Here is a 13,052-nt window from a genome sequence, read left to right as displayed (position 1 = left end):
GTTTCTGCTCTGTATCTCTAAACTAATCTAAACTAAACCACGGACTACCATTTTAAAGCTCCGAGAGTCTAGTTGAACTGAGTGTGCGATGCAAAGTATGGAGAGAAAGCAGGTACAGGATACTGAGTTGGATGATCAGCCATGATTATATTGAATGGCGGTGCAGGCACAAAGGGCCAAATGGCCTACTCCTGCATCTATTTTCTATGTTTCTAAGACTGAGAGAGTGTCTAATGAGAAACAAAAGATGTAGGCCTGGAAAATTGTGTCAAATTCTTGAGGGGTTTGGAGCTCTCTGGATTAAAATAGAGAATTGTGGGAGTCCTGTTTAGAGGGACAGCTCTTTGTGATGTCCTGTGGACTTTGCACTGGAGCAGGTGGGTAAATATTTTGGATGAGAAATGTGATGAAATTCTGTAATGAAAGCACATCAGTTATGTTAAATTGTATGGACTCTAATGAATGTAAATTGACTTGAGTTTATTGAAATAGTATTTAGTTTGCAGTCTCCATGATATTGAATGTCAAAGTCAGAATATTATTAAAGAAATATCAAAGGAGGTAGAGTATTGAGAATCTTCTCGTGGAAATGAAATAGTTTTAAGCATCAAGCTTTTCCAGACAAACATAGAGTGTGACCACTTTGGGGCAGCAAAGTGGCGGCATGTTGGTGCAGCAGTAGAGTTGCTGCCTTACAGCACTTGCAGCATCAGAGACTCTGTACGGAGTTTGTACGTTCTCCTCGTGACCGCATGGATTTTCTCTGAGACCTTTGGTTTCCTCCCACACTCCAAAGACGTACAGCTATGTAGTTTAATTGGCTTGGCGTATGTGTAGACAAATTGTCCCTAGTATGTGTACGATAATGTTAATGTGCGGGGATCGCTGGTCAGAGCGGACATGGCGTGCCAAAGGGCTGATTTCCACACTGTATCTCTAAACTGAACTAAACTAAACTAAACTTTGAATGTTTGTGAGTTGCATGAATATAGTCTTACAACATAACAAAACATGAAAGCACAGAGAGTGGTTCAGAGTAATTTATTAAAAGAAAGAATGGGCCATAGGTGACAGTTTCAAACAATAGTAACTGTAGGACGGGTGGGGGGGGACTTCATTTTGCTGATATTCAGGAATGTTGAGATTTCACTGGTTACAAATGGCCTCTATTAGAGTGCAGGGGTTTGTTTTCTTGGGAATCTGCTACTGAGAAAGGAAGAATAACTTGCAGTTTATAAAGGTAGACAAAAAAGCTGGTGAAACTCATTGGGTGAGGCAGCATCTATTGAGCGAAGGAATAGGCGATGTTTCGGGTCGAGACCCTTCTTCAGACTGCTCCCCCTCTGTGATTCCCACTGCCCCCCTCTGTCATTCCTCCTTCCCTCCAAATCTACAACCACGTCCAGTCTGAAGAATAGTCTCGACCTGAAACGACTATGGAAGAAAGCCTTGCCCCACACATCTATAAGCTTTTACCCTCTCACCTTGAAGCTGTGCCCTCTAGTATTTGATTTTTCCATCCTGAGAAAGAGATTCTGACTCTCTCCCCTTTCTGCACCTCTCATAATTTTATATGTGCCTTCTTCACCCAACCCGATCCTTCGTCTGAAGGAAGGTCTTGACCCAAAACGTCTCATATTTCTTCTATCCAGATGCTGACTGACCTGCTGAGTTACTCCAGCATGTTGTGCCTATTTTCAGTTTAAACCAGCATCTGCAGTTCCTTCCTACACCTGGCCTGCTGAGTTACTCCAGCATGTTGTGTCTTGTTCGTAATCCAGCATTTGCAGTTCCCTGTGTCTACTTGATACACTTGGTCTCTCTGCAACCGGCTCAGCTACCAAAATAATACGCTGTGTCTCGTGTTGCCCTGAGTGACCCGGAGAGTAACAGTGTCTCAAACAGCTCAACACGGTGAACCTGGCCACATGGCTTTTGACAACTGGCTAAAGTAGGCTGTGGTTTTACCAACTGTAAAGGATTGCAATTCATTTCAGTTGTTTCTTTTAATGCCCCTGATATTTTAGTTTAGGTTAGTTCAGAGATATAGCATGAAAAAAGGCCCTTCGGTTCTCTGAGTCCGTGCCGACCAGCGATCACCCTTCCTTCCTTCACTCTGGGGACAATTTATAACTTTTACCGACGCCAATTAACCTACAAACCTGTATATCTTTCGAGTGTGGGAGGAAACCGGAGCACCAGGAGAAAACCCACACAGTCATATGGAGAATGTAAAAACTCTGCAATGCATTATCCTAGTGGGGAATTGAACCCCTTCCTCCCCTATGACAGGCGGGGATACTGACCACTATACTACTGAGCAACGGTATATTCAAATATTTTTTAATTTTTTTAATTAAAAGCACAAGCAAAAAACAAAGCAAAAACAAGCAAAAACAAGCATTAAACATGCATAATTAAAACTTTTAAAAATAGTATGTAACTTATTAAATCTTTCCCTATGATACCAGTTGAAATCAATGCATTTCAGATCCACAACTAAATTTAAAGTCAGAGGATTTTGATTCCCAGCAAAGCTGAGCGATAGAATAAATATTCTGCTGGCAAAAATCAGCACTGCCCAGTCCATTCAATTAAATAAAGATAGGACAAAGATGCATTTCTGAGGTTAGTGATGACTGTGCAGATGAAGGTGGGTGCTGTCGTTGAAACACTAGTGCTCAACCCTTTGTTAAATTGTCAGTTTGATTACCGATCAGGAAGCCACTCTGATGAAGGAAACTGACTTGTCTTTTATTCCATCCTAAAGTAGACAGGAGATTTAATAGAGAGACTCAAATTTCTCTCTTTGTCTTTTGGCAAAAAAAGATTGTTCCAGTGAATACCCTCGGTAAGCTTGTTTATATTAGTAGGCAGGTTGACTGGCAGCCCAATTCAATGAAGCTAGTAACAACATTAGAGAGGACGGATAAAGGGTGCAGCTTATGGCCACAGGATTATACTGCAGCCAGATGGCCGTGTGATAAAAATGCTTGCAGATCATCACCTTTTGCAACACTATGCGGGTTTTCTACCAGATCAACGATTACTTTGCTCAGTTTAGTAAAGGTGTCGTCGTAGCAGGATTTATTGTGTGAGGGTCTCGGAAGCATCTTTTCAATATACTGTAACATCAGTTTTCACCTCCTCTGCCTGTTCCTTTTCAATTGTTATGTGCAGAGCCTGCATTCTATTTCGGAGACCAGGATTATGAGGTGGATGAAAGCGCTGGCTACGTGGAGGTGCGTGTCTGGAGAACAGGAACCGACTTGTCAAAGACTGCGACTGTCACTGTGCGGTCCCGCAAAGCAGAACCAACCACAGCTGAAGGTTTGTGAACTTTCAAAATCTAAAGCTTAATCTTTTGTGTTGCTTGGATCATTTCGTAGTTTGATATTGGACATGATGTTAGAATTGTATTACTTGGAAAGCTCTTCTCCTGAAATGTGTTTTCTTATGTCCTATGTTATCTCACCCCAATGTTATACCTGATGTGCTGTAGAATATTGGAGAGATGACATAATAATCAAGGAGGTCATCTCAATTAAGTCAGGTCATCCATTCACCTAACATCAACTTTTGTTCTTTCTAGCGAGGTCACTGAATAGGAGAGGGTGGAGGAGGCTTACATGGAGGATAAACACTAGTCATGACCTATTAGCCTATTTTTGTTCTGGAAATGCTTTGCCATTTTGTGTTTTTCCTTTTTTTGGGCAATTCATAATCCAAGGCCAGTGAAATCAATTGAAGGTTAACTGTATAGATGAATGTAACTGACAGATATGTAACCTTTTCTCAGCCGGCCGACCTTTTCATTGTTACTCAAACATGGTGTCAAATATCAAGGAGGATCAGGATAACAATTCGGAACAGAATCCTTTGCTCTCTTCTCAGCTTCTAACTGGGATTTGCAGCAGATCGGAATGGCAGATACAGGGCCTACCTCTATATATTTGAGCTTTATAATTTTTTCAGTAAAAGAGCAAAATTAGGCCCAAAATTAGAAAATACTGGGGTGTATATTAGTTGTTAATAAATATGCAGAATGTTTGGGGATAAGTGTGAGCTGGTGCATCATGAAAGGAGAAATATTGAAACCAGGTATTCTTCGGAGAGTAAGAATCAATCTTCGGGTACAGCTCTGGGAATCATTAAAATGATCAGAGCAGGTTAACAACTCAATAAAAATAGAAAGAATGCACGAGATTTAACATCTCGCACCTCCAGACTCAGGACAGCTTCATCACCAGAGCCATAGCTGCTCTGAACCGGCCCTGCTGAGTGCCCCCCACCCCCATGAACTGTCTCCTGCGGATGGTCACGTCGCACAGACACATTTGCACTTTAGACTGTTTTACTGTTCTTTTTATAAACCATGTTCTCGGGATATCTAAATCTAAATTTTAAGTTGTTTAAGTTATGACATCGGATGGAAGCTACAAACCAAATCTCGTTGCACTTATGTGCAATGACAATAAAATATATTATTATTTGTATTATTATTATTATTATTATTATTATTATTATTATTATTATTATTATTATAATTATTATTATTATTATTATTATTATTATTATTATTGTTATTATTATTATCTAAAGAAAAAATAATTATAAAATGAGAAGCTCTGTTAATGTTATAGAGAACTGTTAGCTTGTTCAAGTCAAGTCAAGTCAAGTTTATTTGTCACATACACATACGAGATGTGCAGTGAATTGAAAGTGGCAATGCTCGCGGACTTTGGTGCAAAAGACCAACAACCAAACAACTATAAACACAATCATAACACACATATTATTTTACATAACAAATAATGGAAGGAAAAACGTTCAGTAGCGTTAGTCCCTGGTGAGATAGGCGTTTACAGTCCGAATGGCCTCTGGGAAGAAACTCCTTCTCAACCTTTCCGTTCTCACCGTATGGCAATGGAGGCGTTTGCCTGACCGTAGCAGCTGGAACAGTCCGTTGCAGGGGTGGAAGGGGTCTCTCATGATATTGTTGGCTCTGGAGTTGCACCTCCTGATGTATAGTTCCTGCAGGGGGGCAAGTGAAGTTCCCATAGTGCGTTTGGCCGAACGCACTACTCTCTGCAGAGCCTTCTTGTCCTTGGCAGAGCAATTCCCAAACGAGATGGTAATGTTCCCGGACAAGATGCTTTCCACCGCCGCTGCGTAGAAGCACTGGAGGATCCTCGGAGACACTCTGAATTTCCTCACACCTTTACTGGTCTCATGTTTTAATAAAAAGGATATAAAAGTTTAGAGATGGTGTGAAAGATATTGCTCAGAACTACTGCAAAGATTGAATACGCTGGAATTCTTCTCATAAGAGGACAGACCAGATATGATCTTTAAACTCTGGAAAAGGCTGATGAGATAAATGCAGGTAGTATGGGGTGCCATTTCTGAACCACCAGCTTTCAGCATTTGAACTGAACTGCACCAAGTCTGAGTACTGCATTTGGAATTAACAGAGAAAAATAGAAAAATAGGTACAGGAGTAGGCCATTCGGCCCGTCGAGCCACCACCGCCTATCAATATGATCATGGCTGATCATCCAAAATCAATACCCCATTCCTGCTTTTTCCCCATATCTCTTGATTGCTTTAGCTCTAAGTGCTAAATCTAACTTGAAAAGTATCTGTTGAAAACATCCAGTGATTTGGCCTCCACTGCCTTCTGTGCCAGAGAATTCCACACCCTTTATTCTTAAACTGTGACCCCTGGTTCTGGACTCCACCAACGTCAGGAATGTTTTTCCTGCATCTAGCCTGTCCAATCCTTTAAGAATTTTATATGTTTCTATAAGATTCCCTCTCATCCTAAATTCCAGTGAATACAAGCCTAGTTGACCCATTCTTTCATCATATGTGAGTCCCACAATCCCGGGAATTACCCTGGTGAACCTACACTCCCTCAAAACCAATAATGTCTTTCCTCAAATTAGCGAGACCAAATTTGCACACAATACTCTAGGTGCGGTCTAACCTGGGTCCTGTACAACTGCAGTAGGACCTCCTTGCTCCTAAACTCACATCCTTTCGCAATGAAGGCCAACATGCCATTAGCTTTCTTCACTGCCTGCTGTACCTGCATGCTTACCTTCAGTGACTGATGTACAAACACACCCAGGTCTCGTTGCACTTCCCCTTCTCTTAATCTGACACCATTCAGATAATAATCTGGCTTCCTGGTCTTGCCACAAAAGTGGATAACCTCACATTTATCCATATGATACTGCATTTGCAAAGTATCTTCCCTCTCACCCAATCTATCCAAGTCACTGCAGTCTCATCGTCATCGCAGCTCACACTGTCACCCAGCTTTGTGTCATCCGCAAACTTGGAGATGTCACCTTTAATTCCCTCGTCTAAATCATTAATACATATTGTAAATAACTGGAGTCACAGCACCGAACCTTGTGGCACCCCACTAGTCACTGCCTGTCATTCTAATAAGGACTTGTTAATTCCTTCTCTTTACTTCCTGTCTGCCAACCAGTTATCTATCCATGTCAATACCCAACCCCCAATACCATGTGCTCTAATTGTGCACACTAATCTTTTGTGTGGGATCTTGTCAAAGGCTTTTTGAAAGTCCAGATACACCACATCCACTGGCTCTCCCTTATCCAATCTACTTGTTACATCCACAAAAAAATCCAGAAGATTAGTCGAGCATGAATTCCCCTTCATAAACCCATGCTGACTTTGACCGATCCTGTCACTGCTTTCCAAATACGCTGCTATAACATCTTTAACAATCGACTCAAGCATCTTCCCAACCACCGATGTAAAGCTAACTGGTCTATAATTCCCCGTTTTATTTCTCCCTCCTTTCTTAAAAAGCGGGTTATATTGGCCACCCTCCAGCCCATAGGAACTGATCCAGTTGGAAAATGATCACCAATGCATCCACGATTTCATGGGCCACCTCCTTGAGTACTCTCGGATGCAGACCATCAGGCCCTGGGGATTTATCTGCCTTTAGTCCCAACAGTTAACCTAACACCATTTACTGACTAATGTGCATTCCCTTCAGTTCCTCCCTCCCACTCGATCCTCAGTCCCTCCCTAGTATTTCTGGGAGATTATTTGTGTCTTCCTTAGTGAAAACAGAACCAAAGTACTGTTTGCCTTTGTTTCCCATTATAAATTCACCTCTCTCTGTCTGTAGGGGAAACCTACATTTGTCTTCACTAATCTTTTTTTTTAAATTTTTCTAATTTTACTAATTATTTTCCTTTTTACTAATTCAGAGATGTAGGGAATGACAGATGCTGAGGATTCTGTAGCCATGGTCAGGTGTTTCATTTGGATGGACTTTCCAGGCTGGTGCAAAAGGGCAGGTTTTAAAAAACATAAAGGTTTTTATCATATGTTTAATTATTTCATGAATTTAATGCTTTTAATTTATATTTTTAAAATATTTTAAATCACTGCAAAGATGCATGTTTCTGAACATTGGAGACAAGCTTTTAAAACTGCAGTCCTCTCCTGACTGTGACAAGAAGTAAGTTTTTCCACTCAGCTTTTCCTCTTGTCAAAGTTTTTTTGAGCATTTAAGAGCAGGGCCCCACTACTCACCACCTGAGGCTACTGGTTGTTGAAGCCTCACTACGGTTCGCTGCTTGTCTCTCAGGAGTGAAGGAGGTTCAAGATCAGCCCTCCCTCCACATGCACACTGAGCTATGCTACTGTTTCCAAGATGGCGCCCGACCCAGGTGACTATCTGCGCGCTAGCCACAGAAGCAGGACAACAATCACATATTACAATCGCTCCACGCATTTAAATCTCTATGCATTGTAAATGGCTCGATTGTTATCATGTATTGTCTTTTTGCTGACTGGATGGCACACAACAATAGTCTTTCACTGTAGCTTGGTGCATGTGACAATGAACTAAACTGAACTGCAGTGAGGATGGGTGATTTTTGGGCTGATTATTTTGGACAGTAAACTCGGTGCAGCAAGATCTTGTCCAAGAGGTTGGACAGGCTAGATGCAGGAAGATTGTTCCCGATGTTGGGGAAGTCCAGGACAAGGGGTCACAGCTTAAGGATAAGGGGGAAATCCTTTAAAACCGAGATGAGGAGAACTTTTTTCACACAGAGAGTGGTGAATCTCTGGAACTCTCTGCCACAGAGGGTAGTTGAGGCCAGTTCATTGGCTATATTTAAGAGGGAGTTAGATGTGGCCCTTGTGGCTAAGGGGATCAGGGGGTATGGAGAGAAGGCAGGTACGGGATACTGAGTTGGATGATCAGCCATGATCATATTGAAGGGCGGTGCAGGCTCGAAGGGCGAATGGCCTATTCCTGCACCTATTTTCTATGTTTCTATGTTTCTATGTCCAATGTTCCTCCTTGCTGTGGAGTCTAAAAGTGGAGACTGTACATATATTAGCAACAGGAAATTAATTAAAGGAGATTCCAGAGCTTAGAGCCCAGGCAATTATAGGAACAAAGAACATTGGAGATGTGCAAGAGGCAAGAATTAGTAGAGTTTGGAGATCTTAGAATCAAGATCAGGCGGAGTACGGCAGTGCTCCAGTTATACATTGTTCACTCTAAGGAAAACGTTCTGGAGTAACGCATCAGATCAGGCAGCATCTCTATGGGTTAATGAAAGGCGATTTTTTGGGTTGGGAACCTTCTTCAGTCACCTGTCCATGGCCTCCAGACCGGGGTGGAAATCCTGGGGGGGGCCAGGGGGGTCACGTCCCCCCTCTGTTTTGAGAGGTGGGGGACATCCCCCCCAAGTTTTTGTAATCCGGATTTTAAAACCCGGTGAAATCTCCGCTTTCCGCGAGACAGTGGGGGCGGGACTGCTGATCGAGGGCGCTGATTGGACGAGAGAGATGTCGGTCAGCAGGCAATGGGGGCGGGACATGATGATTCAGCACGATCATTGGAGGAGGGAGGAGTAAGGGGGGGGGTGGGACTGACGATAGAGTGCGGTGATTGGAGGAGGGAGACGTGGAACAGACCTGTGCCTTATCTGCAGCCAGGAACGATCCCGGCTCTCCGGAGCTGCCCCGTCCCCACCCGAGTGCCCCAAGCCCGGGGGTGGCCAGAGCGTTGGGAGTCAGATGGGAGCTGTGTCTCCCCGGCCCACAGCCAGCGCAGAGAAGCAGCGCTAAACCCAGCTCAACTCAGCCTGTCCCGCCAGGTTAACCTACGGCCCTGCCTGAACTTGCGGGAAATATGGCCCAGGCTTACAGTCAGCGCGGAGAAGCAGCGCTGGTGTCCCGTCAGTCCAGGCAGGGCTGTAGGTTAACCCGGCGAGACAGGCAGAGTTGAGCTGCATTTAGCGCTGGATTGAGCCTCCGAAGCCTCGCGTGTGAGTGTGTGTGTGTGTGTGCGCATGCGCGCGCGGCCGCCAAAAAATTGTGTGTCCCCTCCATATTTTGATAGCGATTTCCATGCCTGCCTCCAGAGATGCTGCCTGACCCACTGATTACCTCAGAACGTGGTGTTTTGCTTAAGATTCCAGCATCTACTGCTCCTTCTGTCTCTCTCGAGTGTCAATCTGACATGTACATTTTCTTAATTGTGTTAACCATGAATGCCAATCATTAGAAAGGGAAAGAAGGTGGGGCTTGACTCCACAACGTATCTATTTAGAGCTGAATGCCACTAACTTTGCCAGGTGTGGCAGACCCATCTCATAGCAACGTGCCACCCTTGTAAACCTTTGTAAACAAGATACAAGATACAATTGAATTTAATTGTCATTTGGACCCCTTGAGGTCCAAACGAAATGCTGTTTCTGCAGCAAACAAATAAACCCAAGACACAACATAATTGGCATAAATATCCATCACATCGCTGTGATGGAAGACCAAAAAAACTTATCTCTCCACTGCACCCCCCCCCCCCCCCCCCCCCCCCCCCCCCCCCCCCCCCCGAGTGTCAGAGTCAAAGTCAAAGCCCCCGGCTGGCGATGGCGATTGTCCCGCGGTCATTAAAGCCACGCCGGGTGGTGCGAGGTCGTACACCGGGTCTTGGTGTTAGAGCCCCCGGCGTGCTCTCGCAGAGTCATGCGGCCATTCCAAGCCGCGCGGGGCGGTGATGTCAGGTCCAGCTCCAGGAACTCTTCGACCCCGCAACTCGGGCGGGAGAAGTCGCCATTGCGAGAGCCCTGAAAAGCGGTCTCCCTCCAGGGACCCGCGGGCTCCCGGTGCCGCCGTCCGCAGACCTGCAGTTGAAGCCTCCGACTCTCCGGTCGGGCCGCAGCAGCAGCAGCAGCAGCGCTCCTCCACCGCTCCACCCGCTCCGAACTCGGCCAGCCCCGCGACGGTGACGGTGAGTCGTCGGCACCAGAGTCCCCGGTCTCTTCCTGTTGGAGGCCGCTCCTCATTGCAGCCCCAACGATAACGGAGACCCGACGAGAAAAGGTCAGGTCTCCCGTGCAGGGAGAGATTTAAAAGTTTCCCCCTACCTCCCACCCCACCCCGCTGAGAGTCGCGCCGCCCACTGGAAATTCACGTTCTACTTTTCTTTTTTTTTCTAATATTTTTATTAGAAGCAATGTACAGTCGTATAAACCATGTCATATAACATAATACATTTTGTGTACAACTTCTTGTTTTAAATTTAACAATAAACAAATAACAAAAGTAAGAAAAGAAGAAAAAAAGAAGAGATTAAGTAAAGTAGTGATGTGTAGGCCCTAAAAGTTAACGATTAGTAGTTTGTTGAATCAATAAAGAAAAAGAGCCCATAAAGACGTGGAGAAAAAGAGAAAGCCAGAAAGGAAAAACAACAGGAAAAAAAAGCAAAGAAAAATGCATTAGAAAAGCAAAAAGAAAAAAAAGAAAAACAGAACAGAAATGAAAAGGAATATACCTACTTCATATCTTTCCACACCCCTGCTTTTCAATGAATGAGAATTATATGTTCCATCATACAATTTGTTTGATTTCATTTTCTTTACAAGCTGGAGTTGATTACGTTGGAATCAGCCGGAATTTGGACTTTGCCCCTGGTGTAACCATGCAGACATTCCGTGTCACCGTTCTGGATGACCTTGGACAACCAGTCCTTGAGGGACCTGAGACTTTTGAACTTGTGCTTCGTATGCCGATGAATGCTGTGCTTGGTGAGCCCAGCAAGACGTTGGTCACCATTGACGATTCCACATCGGACTGTAAGTACTGAGACGTGAAATCAGATCTTGGCGACCTTCTCAGTTGAGTAATCCAATTCTTCATACGTTAAAGGAAGTATCTGAATCTCTTTTTGTGTGTCTTCAGTGCCCAAGATGCAGTTCAAGGAACCTCAGTATGTACAAAAGGAAAAGGTTGGGCATGTTACAGCAGTGGTGTACCGTAGTGGTGATATCAGCTATAAGTCCACAGTGCGTTGTTACACCCGCCAAGGAACGGCAGAGGTTATGAGTGATTATGAAGAAAGACCAAACACAGACCACTCCATTGTTACTTTCCTGCCCGGTAAGCAATTAGCATTAACTTCATGCATTCCTCAGCATACAACATACAACATACACCATGGTGGGTGGTCCTATGCACAATTTACACTATGTGTGTCATTCATTGAATGCTTCAGTGGAACAACTCGGCCAGTCTTTTAGTGATACCAGCATGGCTTCCACCTTCAATGTGGTGATATCGCATGTGATGGCGACAGGGACAACAGGCTTGAGTGCTAAAGCAAAGATGGCCACAAACGGCTGGAGTAACTCAGTGGGCCATGCAGCATCTCTGGAGAGAGGGAATGGGTGACCTTTCGGGTTGAGATTCTTCTTCAGCTAGTCTGAAGAAGAGTCTCGACCCAAAGCGTCGCCCATTCCTTCTCTCCAGAGATGCTGCCTGTATCGCTGAGCTACTCCAACTTTTTGTGTCTATCTTCGGTTTAAACCAGCATCTGTAGTTCCTTCCTACACATTTTGAGTGCTAAAGCAATTCAGATGTGAAGTAAGATACATCCAAAGGTCACAAGGAGAAGACAGTTCTCCTGATTTCCAATTGTAATTTCACCAAGAAACTCCCAAGCATCCACAGCAAAATTGTTTTCAGCTAATTTCTCTGGCAATCCAGTAGCTCTGCTGAACTTGCAGCAGGAAACTAGCAGCAGTCCAAATGAAGTTATCTAGTCCACCTTTTTAAGATATTTGACCAACGTATGCTTGGAAATTAAGATTGTTACGGCTTTCTGTCTACGAATCTCTGACAGTATTTTGACATAAACATTACTTTAGATGAGATGAAAAGGAACAGGAGCAATGGGAATGGAGATAATAATGAGCTGGATATCAAACTGGTCAGGTAAAGAAATGTTAGTCGGGCAGTATAGGGCAAGTCAACAGAGGTTTAGTTTGAGGGTCAGTTGGTGCAAAATTCAGTAATATACATATCTCAGTGTTTTATTTAGAGAAAACAATTTCTTCCACTGCACCATAAATGCAGAGCTCTGTTTTGTATGGAGGTCACCGAGAGTTGAAGGGGTGACAACGAAGAGCGGTCAGGGTTCACAGGTTACAAGGGCAAGGAGCCTAGAGTCGGGGAGGGGCGAGCATGGTGGCAAGATAAATCTTTAGCAAGGGATTGATAAATTGTGTTCTAATTGGGAGGCCTGGGAGTGTTGAGTGAGGGTTGACCTGGGGTCCGGAAGGGAATTTGGGGTTGAAGATTGGCAGTTGATGGTTTAGTAACGTTGTGGTTTCCCCTGCACATCTATACTTGGAGTGAATGCAGTTCAGTAGGAAAGGGTGTCTTGGGTCACAACTCAAGGCTGAGGGGAAAGTAGCAACCTTTGCTAAGGGATTTGGATATTAAACTGAATTCTAACTGCCTCTTTTTCACATGAACTTATTCCCCTTGATCTGACCAATGTGCTCCTTTCAATCACCAAGACAACTATTTACCTGATCAATTATCCCAAGACTGCATGCAAGTTGACGGCCCCATTCCCTGCATTACACCCGTGCCTAGGTTTTGAAAAGGACTGAGAGGGCACTGTCACTTTGAGTGGTGTGCTTCTTAAGGGGGAACTACCTGGTGGTGGCTATCTTTAGGAAATGCTGAGATGG

General features: G+C 44.1%; 1 protein-coding gene across 1 annotated transcript in view; it reads left to right on the top strand.

Moving 5' to 3' along the window:
* frem3 (Fras1 related extracellular matrix 3) overlaps window positions 1-13,052 on the top strand; it is a 144,595-nt gene that overhangs the window by 101,785 nt on the left and 29,758 nt on the right. The window contains exons 7-9 of the mRNA XM_055646139.1: window positions 3,181-3,330; window positions 10,941-11,150; window positions 11,257-11,454. Coding sequence (XP_055502114.1) covers window positions 3,181-3,330; window positions 10,941-11,150; window positions 11,257-11,454 — 558 coding nt within the window. The remainder of the gene's footprint in view (window positions 1-3,180; window positions 3,331-10,940; window positions 11,151-11,256; window positions 11,455-13,052) is intronic.

Source organism: Leucoraja erinacea, chromosome 1 (genome assembly GCF_028641065.1).
Source record: "Leucoraja erinacea ecotype New England chromosome 1, Leri_hhj_1, whole genome shotgun sequence".
In the NCBI taxonomy this organism is placed as follows: Eukaryota; Metazoa; Chordata; class Chondrichthyes; order Rajiformes; family Rajidae; genus Leucoraja; species Leucoraja erinaceus.
This window is presented reverse-complemented; position numbering and strand designations above follow the sequence as displayed.